The sequence below is a fragment of the Gossypium hirsutum genome, chromosome D05, assembly GCF_007990345.1.
Source record: "Gossypium hirsutum isolate 1008001.06 chromosome D05, Gossypium_hirsutum_v2.1, whole genome shotgun sequence".
Classification (NCBI taxonomy): Eukaryota; Viridiplantae; Streptophyta; class Magnoliopsida; order Malvales; family Malvaceae; genus Gossypium; species Gossypium hirsutum.
In genome coordinates, this window is record NC_053441.1 from 8,869,417 (window position 1) to 8,896,194 (window position 26,778).

Here is a 26,778-nt window from a genome sequence, read left to right on the forward strand (position 1 = left end):
TTATAAAGGGGTTATATTGAGTTTTTTTTATTATAAAAATTTCGGAGTACTCGAACAAGTCCCAATTCACTTCTAATATGTAATATGGGCCTCGAAAGTCCATGAAAGGGACTAAATCAATAAATTATAATATTTATGTTATTTATTTGTGAATTTAATCGTAAATTATCCGACATGTTCGGTAATGCCTCGTAACCCTGTTCCGGCGACGGTATGGGGTTAAGGGGTGTTACACAACCTATGATTAGATATGCTTCTACATTTAATTTTATTATTAATGGTTTAACATGATAGATCTTAGTTTATAATTTATTAAGTTTTATATCAAATTTTATTTTACGATTGTAACAATAACGTCATTGATTAATAAACTATAATAATTTAAAAACCTAAATTTTCAAAACATCTTACTTACTTGATAAATTTTTTTGAGAGTACTCTATATTAAATGCTTATTTTATGAGCATACAATTTGTTTTATATAGGGTAAATTACACTTTTAAACACTCGATTATTAGTAAATATTTTTTTTAGTCACTGATCGTTAAATAGTTGGCATAAATATCACATGACAATTTTTAAAATTAGCATAATAATAATTTTAAGCCTCAACACGTATACATTTGTGTCAATTTAGTCTTAATTCTAAAAAATTTAACCCCCAATATTTACACATAGTGTAAATTATTATTTTTTATTTTATTTTTTCCTGTAACTTTTTCACCTAAAAAGTTTTAAAAAATAAATTTATCTACTAAATTTAATCAGATATATACAAAAAATAGAAACACCGAAAAATCTAATATAATAATTTTCCTATTTTCTCATTCTTTTAAAATTAACCCTTAATGTCATAAAAAAAAAAGAAGAAGACAAACTTACATAATGTGTAAATTTAGAAAATTAATTGTTTTGGAATCAATACTAAATTGGCGCATTATGTAAATATTGAGGGTTAAAGTAATAATTATGTTAACCTTGAAAGTTGTTAAAGTTATATACTGGTTAGTACTTTAAAGATATGTAAAAAAATATAGAATATTTGAATAACAACATGGAATAATTAAATCATCATTTTACAATAAATGAGATTACATATTACCACGTCTCCATTACTTTCCCGTAAAACCCAAAATCTAAGGAAAAGCAATTATTTTTGCAAGAAAAAGCAAAAGAATATACGAGTCTGAAAAACCAATGAAAATGGTGCTCAAATTAATCTCAAAATTGGCTTCATATTTCAAGATCTTACCTCAACCATTTAAGAGAAAAGACCATCAATTGTTTGTTTGAGTTTTATAATTTCTTTCAATTCTTTTTGGAATAAATTTTAACTTGTATACTTTTGTTGTTTATTGCAATATAGGTATCATAATAAATTATATATTGATGATTTAGGTATTATATTGAATATTTTCAAAGTACAATATTAAATCGGATATCTTATGAAAGTACATGTACCATAATAAAAACATATATTGATAATTTAAATGCCACATTAGATACTTTTAAAGTACAAATATAACATTAAATATTTTATGAAAATACAAACACCAAATTTGATATTATCCCAATAATATATACTTAAAAAGCTGTTGTAACTTTTTTAAAAAAATTTCTAAGACATTTTGAACATGTTTTAGAAACTGGTCAAACCCTTTGTATACTTTTGAGTCAATATATTGAAGATGAGGAATTAACTGCAGGTCGGTGAAAATAATGATCTACCTAAAAAGCAAAGCGGCTGAGCTTTTTCCTAAAGAAAAACAAATTTGGATGGATGATCAATGAATGACAAGAAGAAAAGTTCCAAAATTTGTTATTGAATCATATTTTTCAATGAACATCCAGTTGGCCACTAGTTCTTAGGCCGGCAGTTGATTCTGATTCCAAATTTGGTCACTGGGTTTTTCTTTTTAAGTTTGGTTTTTTGTAAAACCATTGATTTTGACAACACCCCACGCGATAAAATAAAGTAACTATTCCTTCATCACCATTGTTTTTTGCTCCAATCATTTGAAGCGTCTTTTTTCGAGTATATTGAGGTTAGGTCTGGTTTTCCTTGTTGCTTTGAAATGTCACATATTCTTTACCTGCAAGAATGATTTATGCCTTGTTTCTCATCTGGGTTGCTGTCAGTTCAAGCTCTGCTCAACAGTTTTATGACCCATCTGGTTGTTCTTCCGATACCAGTAATCAAGGTTCAAGGTACACCTGCGATTCTGCCCAACAGCCATGCAGAACATTCTTAGTTTTCAGAGCCAACCAACATTTCGGACACCAGAACCTGCTGAATATCTCTGCCTTGTTTCAGGTCGAATCTGACGAGTTGCTAGACTTGAACAACATAGCTTCACCTTTAGAAACTCTGAAACGAGGTAGAGAAGTTCTTGTCCCAATAAACTGTTCGTGTTCTGGAGAATACTTTCAGGCTAGTTTAAGCTACATAGTCTCTGAAAGAACATCATTTCCAGAGATTGCTTGTGGAGTGTTCGAAGGGTTATTGAAATCCTTAACGCTGCTCCAGGAAAACCCATCTCAAGGGACTGATGTCGAGACTGGTGTTAAGCTTGATGTTCCTTTGAGATGTGCCTGTCCTGGTGGTTTTGCTCGTTTTAATGGAGTGAAATATCTTGTAACATACCCTATCCTGGAAGGAGATGGAATAACCCCATTAAGCATGAAGTTTAGCATCGCTCCTGAAGATTTATTGGCGGCTAACCATTTGGAACCCAAGTCGACTGTTTATCCCAACACAACTGTTTTAGTTCCTTTGAAATCAGATCCTGTAATAAACCTCAACGTACCAGATTCTCCACCTCCAACTCCAGGTTTTCTTCCCACCATCACAGTTGAAAAAACAAAGAATACAAAATTGAGGAAATTGTATATTGCAGGATCAGTTGTTGGGTTTTTCCTGATTGTTGTAGCATTGCTTGCTTGTGGGTTTTATGTGAAGGCCGTAAAGAAATGGAAGGGAGAGAGACTACAGTCTTTTACAGATAGAAACTCTGTACTCTCTTGCTCAACTGCCCGAAGCTCTCCTCGATCCGGACAAACTGGTAGAAGCTCTACAAATTCTTGTTTATCACCTGATCTTCTAGCCGGGATTAAATTTTCTTTGTACAACTATGGCATAGAAGATATAAAAAGAGCTACAAATGACTTCAATGAAGATACCAATAAGATTGGAGAGCAAGTCTACAGGGGATTGATTGACAATGAAAGTGTAATGATCAAGCAGATGAGATTTGAAGACACCCGCCAGGTTATAGATATGCATTCTAAGATAAATCACGTTAATATTGTGAGCCTCCATGGTGTTTGTTATGGTGAAAATGACTTTGCCTGGTCATATCTGATTTTTGAACTCCCTACCAATGGCTGCTTAAGGAACTGTTTGTCGAATCAGGCTAATCGGCTCAGCTGGCGTCGAAGGACTCAAATAGCTTTTGATGTAGCAACCATTTTGCATTACTTACATTACTGTATTTTCCCTTCGTACGCTCATATGAGTGTAAATAGCAGGAATATTTACGTGACATCGAAATGGAGGGCAAAGCTAGCAAATATCGGATCGACTCTTGCTATCAGCGCATCGACAATGAATGACAAGGTTGTTACTGTCAATGGGTTGGTTGCACCACAGAATCCCATGAATGAAGCGGCATCAGTGAAAGTGGATGTTTTTGCATTTGGGGTTGTTTTGCTTGAGCTCATCTCAGGGAAAGAGGCCGCTCAAGGAACTTTCCTTAAAGATTCAATTCGATTTTTGGGAGGGGGAGCCAATGAAGGAGGTTGTTTTGAGCAATTGAGGAGTTTCATCGATCCATGTCTGAAAAATGAATATCTGATAGCTGAAGCTTTATGTTTAGCAATTTTAGCCAAGGCTTGCTTAGAGGATGACCCTCTCAGAAGGCCATCCATGGATGATATCCTCAAAGTTCTTGGAAGAATGGTGTAATAATTTGTAAGCAAATATGGTAGAAAACATCAGAAATATTATATTTTCTACCAGGAATTTAATTTTGACTGGTCTTCTTGATGGTAGCTTGTATATGAGATAATTAAAATTTTCCCCCAGAAAGCTTAATTGGCGAATGAATTCCTGAAATGTTGAGCATCTTTCTATTTTAGCTAAGATTCTTTTATTACATTTACATCTAGAAATCTTATATATATACATGTATATGTATTCCTAAAATTATTTCAACACTTTGTACTTTTGAACTTGGTTACTGTCCTCAGCAGGAAGCATATATCTTGTAGATGTAGAGTCATGGAAGAAGAATTATCGTGAACATACAGTTACGGTAAATTATTATTAATGACCTTGCAAGTTACAATAAGAAGAAATACAGAAAACAATAAATAAAGAAGAAATAAAAATCTTTTAAAAAAAGAGTTGGGAAACTCAGATTATTTACCCCTAAACATATAATCTGCATAGTTCCTCAAATCCTCAAACCGTGACATGCACATATGTTTGTTTAATATAAGATTGATCTTCTAATTCTCAACCTTATCGTCTGGTCTAAAGAGTTGAATTGATCGTTTATTTATTGATTGAAGCGGTCTTGCATTACTATCCCACTCCTGCAAAACCAAGATTGAATACATCAGAACCGGCTTCTCCATAAATATTATTGATGCAGATCATATAAATTTGTTCTGACAATTTATCTGGGAAATTCAAGTAGATTAAATGGAAATAAACTCACATCATGAACAGCCACACGAAGAAATCTCACTTGCTCCCTGGTTACAGTCCTCACCTGATAAAGAATGGTTAATTAATGAGCATTAGCCAAGTTATAACGTATAGCTACACACTTCATATTTAAATTAAGAAAGGTCACGTAGAGAGCAGGTTAATCGAACAAACCTTTCTGACAATGCTCCACACCACGTTTTCAGTACAAGGAGGAATTGTAAGAGAGCCGATGTATCTGTAATATTTTCTACTGCCAAATTTAATGTGCCTTGGATCGATCACCCCCACCGCTCTCTCTCTGTCTGTGATATCAGTAATGGCTTCTAAATGATCCATCAACTGGTAATCCACAAGTCCATAAGCAATTAGTCTTACAGTATTAGATTAAATTAGGAAAAAAGAAGTTCAGATATCAAAGCACCCAAACTCCTTTTCGTTTCAACTTACTAGTGACAGGAAAGAATCTTGTCTTCCAATCTTGAACATGATACCTATTACAGCAACCTTGCCATCTGCACTTTCATGAACCATGTGTAGCTCTAAATCATACCTGAAAAAATTATAATAGATGCCTATATCATATATTATTAAGAAAAATACAGTTTTCTCATTATGGATATGGGATCGATGCACAACATGCATGATTATGTTCTTAGCTTAATGTACATCCCCCCCAAAAAAGTGTAACTTAATCCTCGTCTGTATTATTACCTCCTTCCGTTGATAGTGTGCTCGGAAGGTGAGTGCCAATGGCACTGGTGGAGTACATACTCTGTACCCTTTATCTCTATAGCTCCTGCTTCATCTTCCCATCTCAACTGCATACACAAATTGGGTTCAGATCATTGGAAAACTTTGATAATTTAGTAATATGATCTTTAGCTGTAAATGACAGAGAAAATAGGCAGATTTTGCACCATGAAACATCAACATCTCACCTAATACAACTTTTTTCAAGTCATACTTAACAATGATTATATATGAAAAGAGAACCATAGCCTTTTAACAACATCTGATTAAACAACGACTGTGGGAAGAGAAAGGGAGTAGTTGAAAATTTTGAGAGTTCAATTACCATCATATCATGGCCCCTGTTTCGTAAAGTGGCATTGCTGGGCTTGTAGCTTTTCTTAAGCCTCCCTAAATGGGAAACAATGTTAACTCTTTCATTGGACATATCAATGGGAGATTGCATGGTCCCATTGCTACAAGCACCCCATTCTGCATGAATCTCTCCCCATCTTGCTGGCCCTTTCGTACTATTTGCTCCATAATCAAACTCACTTTCATCCTCTGCAACAACAACAAGAGTTCAAATGAAAACTTAGTCTGGTTCTGATGTAAATGTGGGAATCAGAAACGAAACGCCAAAGTTGCCTCACGTACCGACTTCTTGAGATCTTACCGAGAATGGATGCAAGGCAAGAAGAATGAAGAAACTGCAAACAAAGAACTGGGTTGGTAGCTTTTCCATTACCCAAGAGAAATGATTTGTGGTTAAAGAATGAAAGGGGGGAGACTGCTTTATATAGGTTGAAGTTAATTCATATCGTTTGGGGGGGTTAATTTAGATTTAAACGTCATCCTATTTTCATTTCATATTTTAAGTGCAAGTATAATATTTGCTTCTTCTTTTTTAATAACAATTACTACTTTTTAGTCGTACTTGTATTACGCATAAAAAAAGAAGTTGGAGCTGCCAATTCCCAACTCCAATACTTAAATTAACATGTCTTGGGTTCCCAATATATATATATATATTACCAAAGTCTCGATTTTAACATTTACATCTTTGTAATATTTTATAACCAAAGTGATTATCAACTCCCCCTCTCTCCTAACATTTAAATTATTTTAGTTTTTTATTTAATTTTTTCGTTTATTAAATCACTTTAAAATAGATGAAAAAGTTAACGTTTGTTAAGTGATATGACATACACGTGGATTACATATCAGCATTTAATGAATTTTTTAAATTATAAAAAATTTTAAAAAGTTATAAAAAAATATTTCTTTAATATTTTAAAATTTTAAGTAAATGTTTATGTATCATCCATGTGGCAATCCACATATATACCATGTCAGTAATGTTAAAAGAACATTAAATATTTTCATCCATTTTAAGATAATACGACAACAAATGCAAATTCAATAAAAATAAACAAAAATAAATAAATAAAAGACTAAAAAATATTCTATAAAATTAAATGACCAAATAAGCTATTAATTACTCATTTATTTAACCTAATTGGATGTAATAATATAGATTAAAAACATTCACGATTTATCAATTCAAACAATATATTAGATATGGAGAAACTATGCCTCGATGTATAAAAGACAAATTCCGCACATTTATTTTTGAAGTCTAACATGGGTGTTTCTTAAAAATGATTATTATTTGGTAAAAACGTTACCTATATTTATATATTTATTTTTTTAAAATTTTAAATATATCTTCATAAACACACGTAAATTTTATATTTTCGCTTATAATGTATTTTATAATAATCCTTAAATCTTAAATAATTAAAAAAATAATAACAAATTTTACCTTCCAATATTTACATATTTTATTTTAATTCTAAAAATATTAATTTTTAACTTTATATATCCTATTAATTTAATCACAAATCTAAAAAATTAAAATAAACCCCTACCGCTTGTTAATATTTTATTGTGGTTAAAATTCTTACAGCATAATTTATGTATTTTTATCGAAAAGGAAGTTTTAAATATTTTTTGTTTTTATCAATTTTCTAAATTTTAAAAACTATGACTAATTTGAAAGAATATACAAATATTGGAGAGTGTCAACAAAAAAGACCACATCAGCAATCCATTACTAATTTAGCGGAGGAGTAACCAAAATATCAAAGATCGATAACATTATATAACCGGTCATGTTTTATTTATACATTAAGTATTTAACTAATTTGATACCACGAATCACTTGAGTAATAATAAAAATACTCTTATTTTACAAAGTAAATTATATTTTTTGAATACTTTCAAAAGAAATATATTATTACGAGGGTTTTTTACTTTGTGTATCTTTCAAATAGAAAAATAGAAAATACACACACAAAATAATAAATATACCATCAGAACAAAGCTTAATTTATTAGTTATATCAATCTTTTAAAATATAATTGTTATATAAATTTGTTTTTCACCCATATTGTGGGTGCCCCGCAATCTAGTATTCTATTTCTTGTTTGGAATAAATTAAAGCTACTATTTAACACTTAGATAATATAGTTCAAGAAATTTTTTTCCAATATTATAATGATTAAAAAACTAAATATACCATCACCGTCCCACTTTTTTTTTTTCAATATCCCAACTTTTTATGTAAATAATATCTTCTAAAATATTAAAATATACTTCAAGCTCTTGTACTTTTCATATGTTTAAAATTTAACCCTCTTATTTTTATTTTAAAGAATCTAGTTATTTTACTTTTTAAATTTAAAAATAAAAATTTAATTATTAACACCAATAAAATTATTTTGTTTAATTTAAATTTATTACAATATAATTTTTTTAGAATACAATTTTTTTAAAATATAATTAATAGTGTTAATAATTAAATTCAAATTTTAAAATATGAAAGATATATAACCTAAATTCTTAAATATAGAAAGGTGTTCTAAAATATTATAAAGCTATAAAGTCAATGCGGGATGGATGGTCTGAAGGAAGCAACGGTGGAAAGAGACCTTACCGTATATAATTTATTGTGCAGAATTATTAGAATTAGGAAATAGGGACAATACAAGTATTTTAAGATTTATCCACTGCTGAGGTATCTACAAATACGACAGATGTTTATTTTAGGCCAAATACATAGGATAGAAATCCATTATTACTATATATCGGTTGAGTCTTAACTTGATTGGTATGAATATTATTGTTACAAAAATATGTAGTTGAGTGTGCTTCAGCGCATGTCCTCCTATTTATGAATTGGGGATGAATTCTAGGTATTTTATTAAAAAAATAAGTATAACCAATATATATAATGAAATTATTTAAAAAAATCATTATTAGATGCACCATATCTACATTATAATTTTTGTTGAGATATCAAATAAACAAATATATTGTTTAATGAAGTCAAACGGGATGAATTTAAGGATGTCACATCATAGTTTATTTGAGTTTGAAGGAATAGATTTTTATTTAATGCTCATTAATTTTAAATTTACATATTTACTCGTTTGTTTATTTAAATTAATTTATAAATATTAAATAAATATATTTATAAATATATTCGTGTCAACCAACAATAAACAAATTGTTTTCCATAGAATAAATAAATAAACTCAAACAAAAAAAAATCACATACAAACAAAATTTTAGATAAAAAATAAAACATAAATATTATTAATTATATAATAATCTATCAATAAATAAGTTTTAAACAAGGTTTAAAAACATGTTTTAAATTAACCTTAAACAAGCTTATCATATCATATATATTATATAAAAGAAGAAACGAAAGCATACATATAAAAACATTGAATCAAGATTAATTCTTTGATTTTGGATTTTTTTATTTTTATACTTAAAGTGGATGTTGATTTTAAAATTAAGTTTTAAATATTGTTTTTTTTTCTGTCATCAGTAATAATGATGTTTTATTACATTAATTATAAATTTCAAATCATTAAACATTCTTAATAACTCCTCAATAATTTTTTTGTATTTGCATTAATGATCCTTAGTACTCTAATTTGATTTGCAATTTACTACTAACACAATTTATAACTAAGTCGATTAATTACCATAATAATAGATAGGGAATATATTTACTACTTATAATGTGAACAATTGTTTTCATATTAAACCTTAATTGCTGCTATCTTTGTATTTGAAAACAGTCAAATATTTTTTAAAATAAATTAACGTCATATACAATAATAAATATATTAAAAATACATATCTATTACCCTAAAAAAATATTTACTTTTAAATGCAAATGTGAAAAGGTAATACAAAATCCTTAATATCTGATTATGAAAATTAAGGTAAAATTTAGGGGAAATAAAACCACAACAATTAAGAAATAATTTATATCAAACAAAAATAAGTATTCAATTCACTCCTCTTCCATTTTATGCATGTATAAAGGCTTATAAATAGGATTTGTGTAGAGATGATGAAACGCAATAAAGAATTATAATAACCTAATTAAATGTTATTATTCATGATATTGATCCGATTCAAATATTATTTTACTTTATACCTTTTAACTCTTTTTTCCCTAATTAATTTTAATATTATTTATTCTCTAATTTTTTAGATTAAGGTCATGGACGGGGATTTGAATAATGAGTTCAATGAGAGAGTGACTAGGTTGAGATATACGGGACATTATATACAAGCAACTTAAAATTAATGAAAAAATTTGTTAAAAAACTTGAAATGGACGAGAACATTATGAAAATTTATCAAGAAGATTTTATTGATTCACCCAACTCGTGGATTGAACAATAGGCTATATTATTTCATACTATTTGTGAAAATATATTATTTTTAAAAAAGTTAAAATAAATTGAATGGATTGTATATTTTTTGAGAATTAATACATATGAAATAAGAAACTAGTTCATAAATATAAAGTAATTAAAAATGTCTTATTTATGATTTGATTCATTTCTTTAGCGGCGAAAAATTGAACATTGTTTCCATTTACGATCCAAATAGTGGTTGATTTTTCTACTCGTGCCCATATTAGTGAGTATCTAATTGGAAAAGAAACTCCATGTTTATCTGTTTTTAGAATTAAACTATTTATTAATTTATTACTTAAAATTCAAACAAAACATAATTTATAAAAACCAATTGAAATTAAAAATAAAACAACTTTTACAATTAAATACAAACAAAAATGAATTATAAATGTTCAACAAATAAATTTCATAAAAGAATTAACGAAAAGACAAATTTCTCTATAATCTTTATAATTTTTTATTTCATAGTTGAGAATTTATGTTATTTACATAATCGAATTTTGACACTGCCCAAAAGTATTCACAAACAACTTAGTTTGGCTCTTTCCATACTAACATGTTTTAATGAAATTGGATAATGTTTATATATAGTGGCAGAGTGAGGAACAATATTTTGGGGTTAAAATTAATTTTTATATTTTTATGATAGTCAAAATGTAATTTATATTTTAATAATTTTTAAAAAGTTAAATTAATTTTTATCATTTTAAAAAAATAAAAATACAATTATACCATTACTAATTTAAAATTTTATAAATTATAAATAATTTAAATAGAAAATTTTCATTCAAGAACACAAGGGGCCCGCCACTGTTTATATGGTGATGTATATGCCTCAATCGAGGATGTTTTATATATATCATTATGAATACATTTTCTTATTAATTATATTATTAGGCTAATTTATTTTATTCAGGGTTTGGAGTTTACTTCTTATGATAACTCTTTTCATATTTAAGAAGATATTAAATATGCAATTAAAATAATATACATCAAAATCACGATAACTATTTTTCGCTGTTTAGCATTAAATAACAATTATTTGCTTCCTTTAATTATCTATAAATTTGTCTAAGTCAATGGGATGAGATTCTAAATGAAATTTCAATATAACTATATATATAAAATGATCCTACACCCATGCTCTTTTATTTTTCATTTTATAAAAATAGTTTAATTTTAATTTTTTTATTATATTTATTTTTGAAATTTAATCATTATACATTAATTCCTACCATAATTCAGTCCTATAATTTTTATAATATTATTAGTTAGTCTAAACAGTTAATATAGTTAAAATTTCGATTAAAATAATATATGATTATGTATAATTTGAATACTTTAAGGGTTTTAGGTACAGACACATCTTTTGAGTTTGCCTTGCTTCTTCTTCTTTTTTTTTCACATTACGAGACAATGATAATTTTTTAATTTTGGCCCCTATGCTATGCTAAAACTTGGATTAAATCCATATACTTTAAATTTTGACATATTTTAATCCTTCTGTTTTTATAATGTCATTAACTAGTCTAAATAGTTAATATTGTTAACTATTTTAGTTACATTGCTGTAGTCTTTTTTTAAGAACACTATTCTAACAAAAAATATTCTGTCATGACGAGTTTGAATATGTGTTTTTAAGAAAAAAAATTCACATAAGCATTTTCGACATGAATTTTATATTACATCACTATTGAGTGATTTTTTTTAAATTTTAAAATGCGACACTATTGAATTTAACTGAAGAACTTTAATGGTAGTAACAATTGAACTTGAATTTTTAATTTTGAAAAGTAGATGAACTAAATTCCTGAAGAACAAAATAAGGAGACTAAATTTAATTTAAATGTATGAAGTGTATAAGGACTTAAATCATATTTTAACTCTATAAATTGATACAAACAAATAATCAACCTATTTTAAAATACCACACGAGTGAATTTAATAGGAGCATTTTAACAATGACAACAATTAAACCTAATTTTTAAAACTCAAAAACTAGAGAGTCTAAATCTTTAAAGATAAAAGTAGGATTAGAATATATTTTAACTTTTTAAATTTTCACTTCATAATTTAATACAAATATATAATCAACCGAACGCAAAGAGAGAAATCATACTAATACCTATATATTTTGACCTTCCTTCTGCCGACTAGTGGCTCTCTCACCATACTTCTTTTTTTTTTTTTCATTTTAAAAGAATTGATTAAATTTTACATTTGGTCCCTCTAATATTTATATAAAAGGGTGGTCATCTCGCGGCTCTCTTTTTTATTTTATAAAAATAATTAATTTTCAGTTTTACTCCCTCTAATATATTTAAAATTTATATTTAATATATATACTTTATTTTTTAATATAATTTAGTCTTTATATTTTTATAGTATTGTTAATTAGCTTAAATAGTTAATATTGTTAATTTTTTGTTTTTAAATAATATTGAAAACCATTGGTATTATAGAATTTATCCTAATTCGAGTCTTTCAGGGAATAAATAGTAAATTTGTATTTGAAAGAAATATATACGTGTGTGGTATAAATATTAACTTTTAAATTATATCGTAAAAAAATTAATATTTTTGATTTTCCATTAAAAATCAATTACTTTCAATAGTGTCACCAAAAAAATTAATCTTAATAGTCATTTTAATGTTTTTTCATGTGTGTATTAAGGTTACATAGTGTAAGCTAATTCTTTTTATAAAAAATAAGTTAATTTTGTTTTTGAAATTTCAAAATTTCAAAAATAACATAAATTCTCAACTATGAAATAAAAAATTATAAAGATTATAGAGAAATTTGTCTTTTCGTTAATTCTTTTATGAAATTTATTTGTTGAACATTTATAATTCATTTTTGTTTGTATTTAATTGTAAAAGTTGTTTTATTTTTAATTTCAATTGGTTTTTATAAATTATGTTTTGTTTGAATTTTAAGTAATAAATTAATAAATAGTTTAATTCTAAAAACAGATAAACATGGAGTTTCTTTTCCAATTAGATACTCACTAATATGGGCACGAGTAGAAAAATCAACCAATATTTGGATCGTAAATGGAAACAATGTTCAATTTTTCGCCGCTAAAGAAATGAATCAAATCATAAATAAGACATTTTTAATTACTTTATATTTATGAACTAGTTTCTTATTTCATATGTATTAATTCTCAAAAAAAATACAATCCATTCAATTTATTTTAACTTTTTTAAAAATAATATATTTTCACAAATAGTATGAAATAATATAGTCTATTGTTCAATCCACGAGTTGGGTGAATCAATAAAATCTTCTTGATAAATTTTCATAATGTTCTCGTCCATTTCAAGCTTTTTAACAAATTTTTTCATTAATTTTAAGTTGCTTGTATATAATGTCCCGTATATCTCAACCTAGTCACTCTCTCATTGAACTCATTATTCAAATCCCCGTCCATGACCTTAATCTAAAAAATTAGAGAATAAATAATATTAAAATTAATTAGGTAAAAAAGAGTTAAAAGGTATAAAGTAAAATAATATTTGAATCGGATCAATATCATGAATAATAACATTTAATTAGGTTATTATAATAGAGTTTTGGTTTAGTTGTAAAATTAGTGTTTTATTGATGTAAGCATGGATTCAAATCTCACCCACGCAAATTTTTATTAGTTCATTTAAATAAAAAAATTATAGTACCCCAAATATTATAACTTATTTTAATCATAGAAATATATTTTTGTAATTTTCCTAATTAAGTTGATGCCCGATTGACTTGTGACACCAACTCAGTTAGGAGTTTAATAATAGTAAATATATAGAATTAATGGAGACAATTAAGTATGCATAATACAATTAAAATGTATGTATATAATAAAATAGAGCTTTGGTTTAGTGGTAAAATTAATGTTTTATCGATGTAATACCACATGTAAATTTTTTATTAGGTTTTTAAAAAAAAAATAAAAATGCTAAACAACCCTCAAATAATATAACATAATTTAATTATGAAAGAATATTTTCGTAACTTTTCTAACTAAGTTGATGCTCGATTGACTCATGACATTAACTTATTAAAACTTAAATAATAATATATCAATTTAATATATCTCAACTTAACTAACATTTTTATAAAATCTATCAATTTAATTATATTTAACATAATTTTATACTTTTACCTCTTATATAAAAATATAAAAGTTAAAATCAATAGCAAATAGGAAAAATATACAATATATCTATTGTTCTATACTATTATATAAATTCCTAATTGAGTTGGTTTCACAAATTAATTGTTTACCAACTCGATTAAGAATATTACGAAAAATGACATTCCATAATTAAAATAAGTTAGATTATTTGAGGGTATTTTAATTTTTTTATTTTAAAAAAATCCAATAAAAATTTACATATGATATACAATTGTAACAAATACTAGCCCTTAGATTATTCAATGGTATTTTAATTTTTTTTCTTAATACATTAGGTTGACAAGTGTCCTATAAAAATATAATAAAATATTAAAAAATTATTTTAAAAAAGAGACACATGAGAATTTCCTATAATAAAAATATATACTAATCCTTATACTATATTCATATAAGACACTTGTAAACCTGTTTTAATCAAGGCTTGCATTGAGGGTGACGCTCTCAGAATGGTGTTAGCTTGTATACGAGATAAATAAAATATTTCCAAAAAGCTTAATTGGCGAGTGAAATCTTGGAATACCGACAATGGAATTTGGTTGGTTGCTATCCAATTTAATTTAATCAAAAGCAACCTTACAATTTGGTTGTCTCTACATGTAGGACTGCTAACAACATATCATTTTGCTAATTTTTGTGATCGTATATAAAGTGGTTATGTACCCATAATTTCTTTATTAATTGAATGATTATGTATATTTAAAAAGAAAAAACACAGAAGAAGAATATTTATCATTAACATTCAGCACCACGATACAATTAAATCTAAAAAAATGTTGGGAAACTCAGAACACATGCTCCTAAAATATAAATTGAAGTGTATATATGAATACAATATATGGTATCTCAGCCTAAGCTTGTTAATCCGTCAGTATATAATCTGCATAGTTCCTCAAATAATCAAATGGTGACATGCACCTATGTTTGTTTAATACATGATTCATCTTTTAATTCTCTTCTTTATCATCTGGTCTATAAAATTGAATAGGTCGATTATTTATTGACTGAAGTGGTCTCGCATTCGTATCTGAATCCTGTAAAATAAAAATATATAAAATTTCTGTTCTGATAATTTATCTGGAAAATTCAAGTAGATTAAATGGAAATAAACTCACATCATGTACAGCCACACGAAGCAATCTCATTTGCTCCCTGGTTACAGTCCTCACCTGATAAAGGATGGTTAATTAATGAACATTAGCCAAGCTGTAACGTATATCTACACACATCATATTTAAATTAAGAAAAATCACGTAGAGAGCAGGTTAATCGAACAAACCTTTCTGACAATGCTCCACACCACATTTTCAGTACAAGGAGGAACAGTAAGAGAGCCGATGTATCTGTAATATTTTCTACTGCCAAATTTAATGTGCCTTGGATCGATCACCCCCACCGCTCTCTCTCCGTCTGTGATATCAGTAATGGCTTCTAAATGATCCATCAGCTGGTAATCCACAAGTCCATAAGCAATTAGTCTTACAGTATTAGATTAAATTAGGAAAAAAGAAGTTCAGATATCAAAGCACCAAAACTCCTTTTCGTTTCAACTTACCGATGATAGGAAAGAATCTGGTCTTCCAGTCTTGTACATGATACCTATTACAGCAACCTTGCCATCTTCACTTTCATGAACCATGTGTAGCTCTAAATCATACCTGAAAATATTATAATTGATGCCTATATCATATATCATCAAGACAAAAATACAGTTTTCTCATTATAGATATGGGATCGATCCACAACATGCACGATTATGTTCTTAGCTTAACGTACATCCCCCCCCCCCCCCCCAAAAAAAAGTGTAACTTGATCCTCGTCTGTATTATTACCTCCTCCCGTTGATAGTGTGCTCGGAAGGTGAGTGCCAATGGCACTGGTGGAGTACATACTCCGTACCATTTATCTCTATAGCTCCTGCTTCATCTTCCCATCTCAACTGCATACGCAAATTGGGTTCAGATCATTGGAAAACTTTGATAATTTAGTAATATGATCTATAGCTGTAAATGACGGAGAAAATAGGCAGATTTCCATATAACATCAACATCTCACCTAATACAACTTTTTTCAAGTCATACTTAACAATGATTAAATATGAAAAGTGAACCATAGCCTTTTAACAGCATCTGATTAAACAACGACTACGGGAAGAGAAAGGGAGTAGTTGAAAATTTTGAGAGTTCAATTACCATCATATCATGGCCCCTGTTTCGTAAAGTGGCATTGCTGGGCTTGTAGCTTTCTTAAGCCTCCCTAAATGGGAAACAATGTTAACTCTTTCATTGGACATATCAATGGGAGATTGCATGGTCCCATTGCTACAAGCACCCCATTCTGCATGAATCTCTCCCCATCTTGCTGGCCCTTTTGTACTATTTGCTCCATAATCAAATTCACTTTCATCCTCTGCAACAACAACAAGAGTTCAAATGAAAACTTAGTCTGGTTTCTGATGTAAATATGGGAATCGGAAACCGAACCCAAAGTTGCCTCACGTACCGACTTCCTGGGATCTTACCGAGAACGAATGCAAGGCAAGAAGAACGAAGAAACTGCAAACCAAGAACTGGGTTGGTAGCTTTGCCATCTTTGTGAAGGTACGTAGCTTACAATGTCCAAGAGAAATGATTTGTGGTTAAAGAATGAAAGTGGGGAGACTGCTTTATATAGGTTGAGTTTTATTTCATATCGATTGGAAATGTTGAAAAAAGGGGGTTTCTTGGGGGTGGGTTTAATTTCTTTCTAGAATTGTGCCGTATGAACACAAGAAATCAACAAGCTGATAGCAAGGCCACCCCTGTTACATTAGACAGTCATAGTACAAAATGGAATTCAATTTTGAAGTAAACTCAGGTGGTCTTTGGCTGTTTGCGTGGTACCTGCCTTTTTCTTCTGTTTTGTCTTAAAAAACATATTATATCTTTCGGTTGACGTGTTGGATGACGGTTGAACCCACATGGGTTTTTTAATCCATAAAAGTTTGCATATTTCCTTTCTTGGTCGTTTAAAATTAAATGATGGCCTAACAAGTACAAAGTTTGAGCAAAACTTTTGATTTGAGGCTTTATGCGTTGAGGTGGAAGTTTCATCCTATACAAATATCATATATCAAATTTTCTTTTAGATTATTTTTTATTTAAAATTTGTTATGCGTAGATTTTATCTAAATTTATTATGGTTTGAATTGAAATATAATCATTTTTCAATATATTAATAATTTTTTTATTTTTTAATTGTAGTAACTTTATGGGTCAAAAAAGAAGTAGGAGCTGCCAACAACAAATATAAAAATTTGAATTTAATTTCAAACAACATTACTTGTCATCTCTGGATCTTAACCTTTTGTATATTTTGATTGCTAAAGTCATTACCTACTGCAATTATCGCATTTATTTAATCTAATTGTATACCATAATATAGTGTAGAAACATTAATATATTAGACATGGAGAAATAGGACATCGATGTATAAAAGACGGATTCGTTGTGTTTATTTTTTAAGTCTTTGAATATTTGATTTTAAAATAAAGTAATATCTGGTAAGCTGCGAGTAAAAAAATAAAATAAAAAATAGATTGAAAGAGCAAAAATAATCACGTGTTTTATATATTTAGTCCTTGTGAAGCTTTTTATTTACGTTTGCAATGCATCTTATACCAATATTTTGGGTCAAATAATGCTCTTTCAACACCGGATGCTGCAAATTATTTACCTATTAATAAATCAATACCCTGTTATAACATTTTGAATGAATCGTGGTAAATATCATATCCTCAAGAATAATCCTCAAATTCTGCTTCTTTCAATATCAATTAGCTTTCCCCATTGTACGAATTCAAATACGGTGTGTTGTATACATCAGCATTAAATAGTCAAAAAAATTGTATTTTTGCATAAAATTTATATGTAATTATAATAAAATAGTTTATTGAGATAAGTTACATCAATGTTTGTCTGACATCGGTATTGTTGTCAGTATAGGAATAATTACATTGTCTTCCTATTTAAGGATTAAGAAAGAGTAAAATTACGAACATGATATGTCAATGATATAGAGAAAATTTTAAAATAGCATTAAACGAATCTGAAAACCAAACTTGGAATGATAATATAGTCAAAATGATGAACAAATCCGATTATTTATGACAAAAATGGTGGATTCAAAACCCTTAAATTTAGCGATTCCTGAAATCTTATTTGAAAATAAAGTGGTGATGATGTTATAGTTGACCAGAAGAAGGGAAAAGGTGTTAATATTTAAATACCTCATTAATGAATTCTTCTTGTGAGTGCAGGTAAATGACATCAGGTTTGGAAGCAAAATGGGATTCGCCTTTGACGTTAATCCAGTCATTGCACACGTTTCAAACATTGGGGTTGGAGCATTCACCTTCAAAGTTTCTGAAATAATTACCCCACTTTTTCTCTCTCTAAACAAGAAAATAGTTTATCTATTTTTCCTGAATTTGAAGATTTCTAATAAAATTTCTAGTCGTCGACTAAGTCTGCTTCAAATCCCTTCATTCATATATAATATGCCAAGTTTCCTGCAAAGAAACTACATCTTTATCTACCAAAAGCCACTTCTTTTTTTTTTGGATTATAATGCTGACAATGTCGCAGGTTTATATTAAAAAAAATGACTGGTTAAAAATAATTAAAAAAAAAATTTAACTACTTGTCTTCAACAACCGCCTTAACCAAACAATTGCTGAGACAGTAAAAGAAAAATAAAATATTAGGTTGAAAATTACAACATTGCCTTCCTCATGCTTTTGACTTTTATATATAGACATATTCTATCATGTAATATTGAGTTCTTGTATGATGATTGTGTTACAACAGTAAAACATTGATATAAAAGTTAAAAAATTAAAACTTGTCGCATCATTAATAACAAAATTAAATGTAGAAACGTACTTGAATTCATGGATATATTAAAATCTTCAGAGATTGTAGTTTTGATATTTAAAATTTACACACAAGTATTTTGAAGTCATTGATTCTCTTTTCTGAAGATGAGATGTTAGAAAAAGTTACTTATGTGTAATTTAAAGACCATATGTAACACCCCACACTTGATCCAATAACAGATCCGAGCAAGAGATGTTACATTTAAGCACAATTATCTTTTAAAATCACATTCATACATTTGCTTTATAACATTTCTAATATACATTTAAAGGTCATATTTGTAACAACTTAATTTTTAGTGGTGTTGAAAACAGTAATTCGAGATCACTAAATCCGACCAGTGAGTTTTAAATTTAATAAATTAATAACTATGGGTCAAGTGTGAATTTAGAAGAATTTTTGAATTAGTGAATTTTGTGATTTAAAAAGAATTTAATAGGTAAATTGGGTCTAAAACAAGGTATCGCGACCTCGAATTCATAAGTCGAACCATAAATGTTTTTATAAATATTTATGGAGTGTCATTGAGTTAGTATAAAATTTTCATTAGAAAATTTTAACGTTTGGATGGTCAATTAACTAAAAAAGACTAAATTGAAAATAGTGTAAAATTTGTTAAATTGTGATTAAATAGCTTAAGTGACTAATGAGGAGGGATTTAAAAGGAAATTAGACCCAAATTATATGGGCTGGACGGTTTGGGCAAGAAAAATCAGCAAGAAAGTAAGAAAAAACAAGGGCAAAATTGGAAATTTTGCAAATTAAATATATAAAACAAAGACAAAAGTAAAAAATCTAGAGATTTCTTCATAATTCATCAGAAAAAATTCCATAGGAGTTCTGAAGCAAGCTGGTTTCTCATATGTTTACACCATGCGAGTTCAATTCTTGCTTTTTCTTTTAAAATTTTTATGTTTTGTGACTTTTACAACTAGGTCCAACTATTGAATTCATTAGTTTTTGATTCCATGGGTGATTTTGTAAGTTACCATGAATAATTTATAGAATTTTATGATGAATTATCATATATTTGAAGCTTTAATTTCATTATATTATGATTTTATTAAGTGATTTTAGTAGAAAATGATTTTTAGGATCTAATTGTGAAAAAGCTAGGAATTGGGGTTTTATACTGAAATTATGAATACCAAAGGCTGTATAATAGCCTAAAATGATTAGATAAAATATTATTTGAGGAAAAAATTGTTCAATTGAAGTGTGAATTGAGTAGGGACTAAATTGTAAAAAATTATAAAGTTTGGGGGTAAAAGTGTAATTTTGAAAATTGAAGGGCATAAATTGCGAAGTGAATTAGTATTGAAATAGATGCTAATGAATGGAAAAAAAATATATTATAGATCGGGAATCCGAAGATAAACGTGAAAAGAGAATATCAAACTAGTCTCTGAACTTTTACAACTCCTACAAATTGGCCCAGGTAAGTTCATACGGCTGAACTTTTATGATTAATTGTTAATGTGGGAATGATATATTGTATCAATTAGTATATTGTTGTTGAAATATGGTTATGGTAAAAATGAGAAAAAAAAATGAGATTGTTAGTTCAAATTAAGGGATATGCAGGACTGAGTATATACGTTCAGTAACCAGTGATGAATTGACGAATAAGTCCATGGTGGATCCATGGAAAAGTGTGGAACGTAGGTATGGTATTTCATTAAAGAAAAACATACTGAGTTGTGAAAAGTAGGTATGGTATTTCAGTAAAGAAAACCATACTGAGTTGTGAAAAGTAGGTATGATATTTCAATAAAGAAAACCATACTGAGTTGTGAGAAGTAGGTATGGTATTTCAGTAACGAAAACCATACTGAGTTGTGAAAAGTAGTATGGTATTTCAGTGAAGAAAACCATACTGAGTTATAGCATTGTAAAAGATTCAAGCAAATCATGGCACCGGGCAAACAATGTACTTAAATCCGTAAGACGATCCTCAATTTGACAAGTATTTGTAAGTGCAATTGAAGCTAAATGTTGGAAATAAGTTGATATCTGATATTGAGCTCAATTGAGTAAATTCATTGTTTGGGATTGTGGTTGGCAAGAAATCTTGAATTATACTTGTTTATTAATATTGTTAGTGAAATCTTGATAAGATTTTATTATAAGCTTTTTGTAAGCTTACTCCTGTGTGTTTAATGTTCTTTGTAGATTGATGTGAAATCGGTGGATCGAATCAACACATCAGGGCACACTATCCATATTACTTCAGTAAATTTTATTGTGCATCAGAAGATTTATATGCCATGTATAGGGTTTAATTGAAAGGAAGTGAAAGTGTTATAAACTTGGTTATTAACATTTTGTTTACAGTGGTTTTGGACAGTAGCAGTAGTTCAATTTTTAAAAATCACCAAAATAGTGGAAATTGAATTAGGACCTGAATGAGATACGAAATTAAAGATAAAATAGTCTATTTTCACATGAAAGAAATAGAGTAAGCAGCAAAGTTTTATATTTTTAGATATTTGATTTTTTGTGAGACAGAGTAAGAATGGTTTTTGAAGTCCATCAAAAAAAAAATTGAGAATTTATAATAGGATTATGTTGTTATTTAAGCTAAAGTGATATTTTCATTGCAAAATTGAGAATTTCATAAATGTGTTATTGAATGGTATAATCGATAAACATTGAGATAAATGGTAAATACGTATTAGTGTTGAACTTAATGTCATTGAATTGTACGTGAAGTAAATGGAAATTGCTAGTGATATGATTTAATTTGTGAGCATGAGAAATTGCGAATTGAATGAAATGGAAATGAAGCATTGAATTGCATGAGTATGTATCGGGTCTCGTAGTCCCTAATTATTATGATTATAATATTTTGAGGATATATTGTGAAAAGTCATAAAAGCATGTTAATTATTTTGAAAGTTTTAATTTAGATGAAATTTTATAACTCGGTTTAATACGTTTACAAGTGTATGTGTTTTGGTAATGCCTCGTACCCTATTCTGGTGTTGGATACGGGTAATGGGTGTTACATTTCCGGTTATTTCCTTTGAAAATAGATTCATTAAGGATTCTAAGCATATAAATTATAACTCATAATTATTTTTCTTCAAATTTTGATTATTTTCCAAAGTCAGAACAAGGGAACCCGAAATCATTCTAATATTGTCTCACAAAATTTATTATATCTCATAATTTACAATTCCATTACTTACATTATTTATTCTACGAGAAACTAGACTCAATAAGCTTTAATTTCATATTTTATTCACCCTCTAATTCAATTCCCACAATTTTTGGTGATTTTTCAAAGTAAAACCACTGCTGCTGTCCAAAATTGTTTTAGTGCAAAATGTTGATTTCCATTTTCCCCCAAATTTCACAGTTCATACAATTTAGTCCTTGCTTAATTAACCCCTCAATTAAGCTAATTTTTCTCAATTAGTACTTTACCTAGAAATTATAAGTTATTTCACAACTATTGAAATTAAGAATTTCCACATATAACCCTAACTTCAAACTCTTTTACTATTAGGTCCCAAACATTCACTTTCTATTCAATTCTTTCAATAAATCAGCATATGAACAATTTGAAGCTCTAATTCCATGCTAAATCATCATATACTTCCAGCATGTATTCATAGTAATTTTCAACTTCTTTCATAGAATCAAAAATTAATGAATACAACAAGTGGGCCTAGTTGTAAAAGTCACAAAAACACAAAAATTTCAAGAAATAATCAAGAATTGAACTTACTTGCAATAAAAATATGAAGAACCAGCTTAAGGAAACCCTTCTATGGTGTTTTAGCTGATGAGAATGCAGAAAAATAAAGAGAAATCTAGATAATTCCACTTCAATCCTAGCTTTATTAAGTAATTTTTGTAATATTCCAATTTTGCCCTTAATTCTCCTTATTTTCTTACTGATTTTGTACCTTTTCCGTCCAGCCCAAATAGACCTTAGGTCTATTTGCCTTTTAAGCCCACTTACTTTTATCATTTATGTAACAACCCGATTTTGATCCTAATCGGAATAGTAGTTTTGAAACCACAAATCCGAGTTAGAAAAATTTTTAAATAATATTTTCTGTGTTTATAATTTTTGAATTAATATGTGTGAAAATTTCGTGATTTAATTTTTACTGTTTGTGTGCTTAATTTGATAAAAGGACTAAATCGCATAAAGTGTAAAAGTTCTATTTTACAATCTAAAGGTGTCTAAAAGCTATAGAATATTACTTGGAGGTCCCTAATGTGAAATTAGGCCTTTTTTAGGGTGGTGGCCGGCCATAGGGACAAAGAAAAGATTTAGTCAATTGGTTAGGTAAAAATTTGGTGACTAAATTGATTTTTTATCATAAAATAAAGAAAAGAGTGATATCATCTTTTCTTCTCCATCTTCACCACCGAAAATAAGCAGCAAAATAGGGGTTTGAGAGCTCAAAAATTTCAGCAAGCTTTTCTCCTTACAAGTAAGTGTTTTGATGACCATTCTTTGATAATTTTTATACTTTTGGAACCCTTATAGCTTGAGCTAGCTAATGAGGGGACTATTTTGCAAAATGGTTGGAAGTATAGGGTTTTTCCATGTGAGGTTGCTGCATTTTTATGGAAGAAAATGAGTCTTAGTTGTTAAATAAACAACTTTTGTGAAAGGTGTTACCATGAAAACACCTAAAAGGATCATTTTGTAAAGGTTATAAAATAGGTGTTAAATATGTGAAATAAATGACATGTATGGACTTATATGAGTCTAGGGAATATCCGGCCAAGCTATAGTGTGGTCAAATTTGGAATATTTTGTATTTTGTGAAATAGGGACTAAATTGTGAAAAATGTGAAATGTTAGGGGCAAAAGTGAAATTTACTTATTTATGCGTTTTTGAATGAATTGAATGAAATTATGTTTGAATGAGTTTAATTTGAATATGTTTAGATCAATAATTAAAGAAATCAGACTTGGATCAGGGGAAAACAAAAGTCGTCGATTAATCGTTCCGTTCCGGTTTATCATTGTCCGAGGTAAGTTTATAAGCAAATAGATGATATAAATTCTAAATAAACATTAGTTATATATATTCTGAAATGAAAACATGCATATATATATATGTAGCTGAATGTATTTAAGTTCGGGTAACAGAAATAGACGTGGATGTGATTTACCGATATTTAGCACTAAGTGTGCGAGTATGGAATAGCTATGTCTATACGAATGGCACTAAGTGTGCAAAATTAAAATGACAATGTTGAATAAAGGGCACTAAGTGTGCAAAACAAAAATAATGATGTCAAATAACGGGCACTAAATGTGCGATACCAAGATCAATTTGGTTAAATAAGAGAGCACTAATTGTGCAACGTCATTATAGCTTTGACAAATTATTTAGCACAAATTGTGCGGATCCAATGAATGATGAATGTGACATATAAGTACATGATATTACAAGTATGTAATAGTTAAATAATATATGATATCAAGGTAAGTTGGTTATTTCATTTGTGATACAAATTAGATGATGCAAATGAAAGTATGTGTGTGTGTGTATTAAAGACTATATTTGGCCAAATGGTAAGGGTATGTGATATCACAATTATGTTTTTTTTATGCTTATATATATATGAATATGAATTGAATAATTTGTTTATGTGATATTGAACTATTAAAAACATTGAATTGTTTATTTGCTTATGACTTACTAAGCTTTGATAGCTTACCGTGCATATGTGTTTGCCTCGGTTTTGTAGATTTTAGAAGTTAGTTGCGGGATCGGGGATCGTCAACGAAATCAATCACACTATCGTCCGTTATCGGTATCTATAAAAGTTAAACTTAAACTTATGACATGTATAGTCTATACTACTTTTTGGAATATATTTTGAATGATGTATATATATAATGAGCCATGCAAAAATGGCTTGTTTATTTTGATATGCATGGTTTCATGCTTGATTAAATAACATGGTTAATTGTTTGGATTGTGTTTCGAAAAAGGTTGAAATAGGGAAGTAAAGTTATTTGATAATGATTAGCTATTGAGATGGCTAATTAAGAATATGTTTAGTGTTATGTATGCCTAAATGCTAGTTAATACAAAGAAATTACGAAAGAGTAAAAAAAATTTGCAATGGAATAGTTTTTTTTTCTTGGACAGTAGCAGTGATGTGATTTTGAAAAATTCACCGAGCATATAAGTGCCTGATCAGTAAGAGTAACAGTAGTTGGCACATAAGTGCCTGGTCAGTAAGCCGGCAAAAACTCGTACTCTTCCATATCCTATGGCATGCCAACTATATTCGACTAGTCTGACTAATTAATAGGGTTTTTAATTCACTTTTCAGTATAATTTTCGTCTTATTTCAGTATTAATTATAATTCCTTATTTCAATCAGTTTCACAATATTGCAGTAATTCGTAACTTCAGTAATTTCACAGTTCAATGCAGTACACATAACAATATTCAATAACTTCACAATTCAACTCAGTACTCAAAACAATATTCAATATTTCATAATTCTGTTCAGTATCAGTCTCAATTTCAATACCCAATCATAAATTTATCACTTTATTAAACACTTACCTTAAAATACTTACCACACATAATTAGTAAATTAAACACATAATAATAAAGTTTGAATTATAGTGATACAAACCAGAATTCTCTTCGGATTTAATCCTCGACGATCTTTTCTTTTCCTTTTTGAGCCGATGCTTCAAACTCGATATTAGCTACGAACAATTAAAATAATTTCACAATCATTAGCACAACACAATTTAATTGCTGAAATTTTTATCTAACTTTTACTTTAATTTCAATTTAATCCTAACTAAACCTATATAATTTTCTTTCTCAATTCATACCTTTTTGCTACTCAATTTCTTGCCAGACTCACATTTAACCATCTAATTTTTATCATATTTTCATAATTTCGAATTTTTCCTCAATTTAGTCCCTAAAACATGAAACTTATAGCTTACTTCACAATTTATTCTATCTCCCACTTCTAATTAGAAATTCTATTAATTCAATCCCCAATTCACACTTTTATTCAATAAAATTTAATGTCCAAAAATCTAATATGTTCCAAAATTTCAGCACATACTTAATAGCATTTTGTTCTAGTTTCATAAAAACTCAAAAATTACAAGAAAATGACTTAATTTGACTTACCAATTTAAAATTGAACCTTGAAAACCCTAAATTTCTTCTTTTTCTTTTCTTTCTTTCTTTCTCCCCTGTTTCTTCTCTGTTTCATTTTAATTTCATTATGTTTCTTACGTTTCTTTACCTATTTGTATAATATAATATAATATAATATAATCTTATTTATTAAGTAAACATACATATTTTAATCATAAAAATCTTTGATATTTATTTTTTTATACGTATACCGTCTCAACTATAAAGAATAGTATAATTTCCTTTTTAGTCCCTTTAGCTTTTATTTTAATCTATAATTAGACT

General features: G+C 28.3%; 2 protein-coding genes, 1 long non-coding RNA gene and 1 pseudogene across 3 annotated transcripts; 2 read left to right on the plus strand and 2 right to left on the minus strand.

The window, feature by feature from the left end:
- Positions 1–1,877: 1,877 nt before the first annotated feature.
- On the plus strand, positions 1,878–4,098 carry LOC107906251 (lysM domain receptor-like kinase 4). The gene has a single exon (XM_041093558.1). It carries the CDS (start codon positions 2,102–2,104, stop codon positions 3,962–3,964), a length of 1,863 nt encoding a protein of 620 aa, XP_040949492.1. The 5' UTR covers positions 1,878–2,101; the 3' UTR covers positions 3,965–4,098.
- A 171-nt stretch (positions 4,099–4,269) lies between these two features.
- LOC121217678 (alpha carbonic anhydrase 7) lies at positions 4,270–6,228 on the minus strand. The gene is made up of 7 exons (XM_041093559.1): positions 6,101–6,228; positions 5,790–6,007; positions 5,426–5,532; positions 5,162–5,264; positions 4,886–5,053; positions 4,722–4,775; positions 4,270–4,596 (listed from the first exon to the last, which is right to left on the minus strand). The coding sequence occupies exons 1-7, from the start codon at positions 6,186–6,188 to the stop codon at positions 4,510–4,512; spliced, it is 825 nt and encodes a 274-aa protein (XP_040949493.1). The 5' UTR covers positions 6,189–6,228; the 3' UTR covers positions 4,270–4,509.
- An 8,909-nt stretch (positions 6,229–15,137) lies between these two features.
- Positions 15,138–17,188, minus strand: LOC107906252 (alpha carbonic anhydrase 7-like; annotated as a pseudogene).
- Positions 17,189–23,713: 6,525 nt separating this feature from the next.
- LOC121217679 (uncharacterized) lies at positions 23,714–25,404 on the plus strand. Its single transcript, XR_005913846.1, has 3 exons — positions 23,714–23,787; positions 24,252–24,337; positions 25,061–25,404. It is a non-coding gene; the product is annotated as an uncharacterized lncRNA (long non-coding RNA).
- Positions 25,405–26,778: the final 1,374 nt, after the last annotated feature.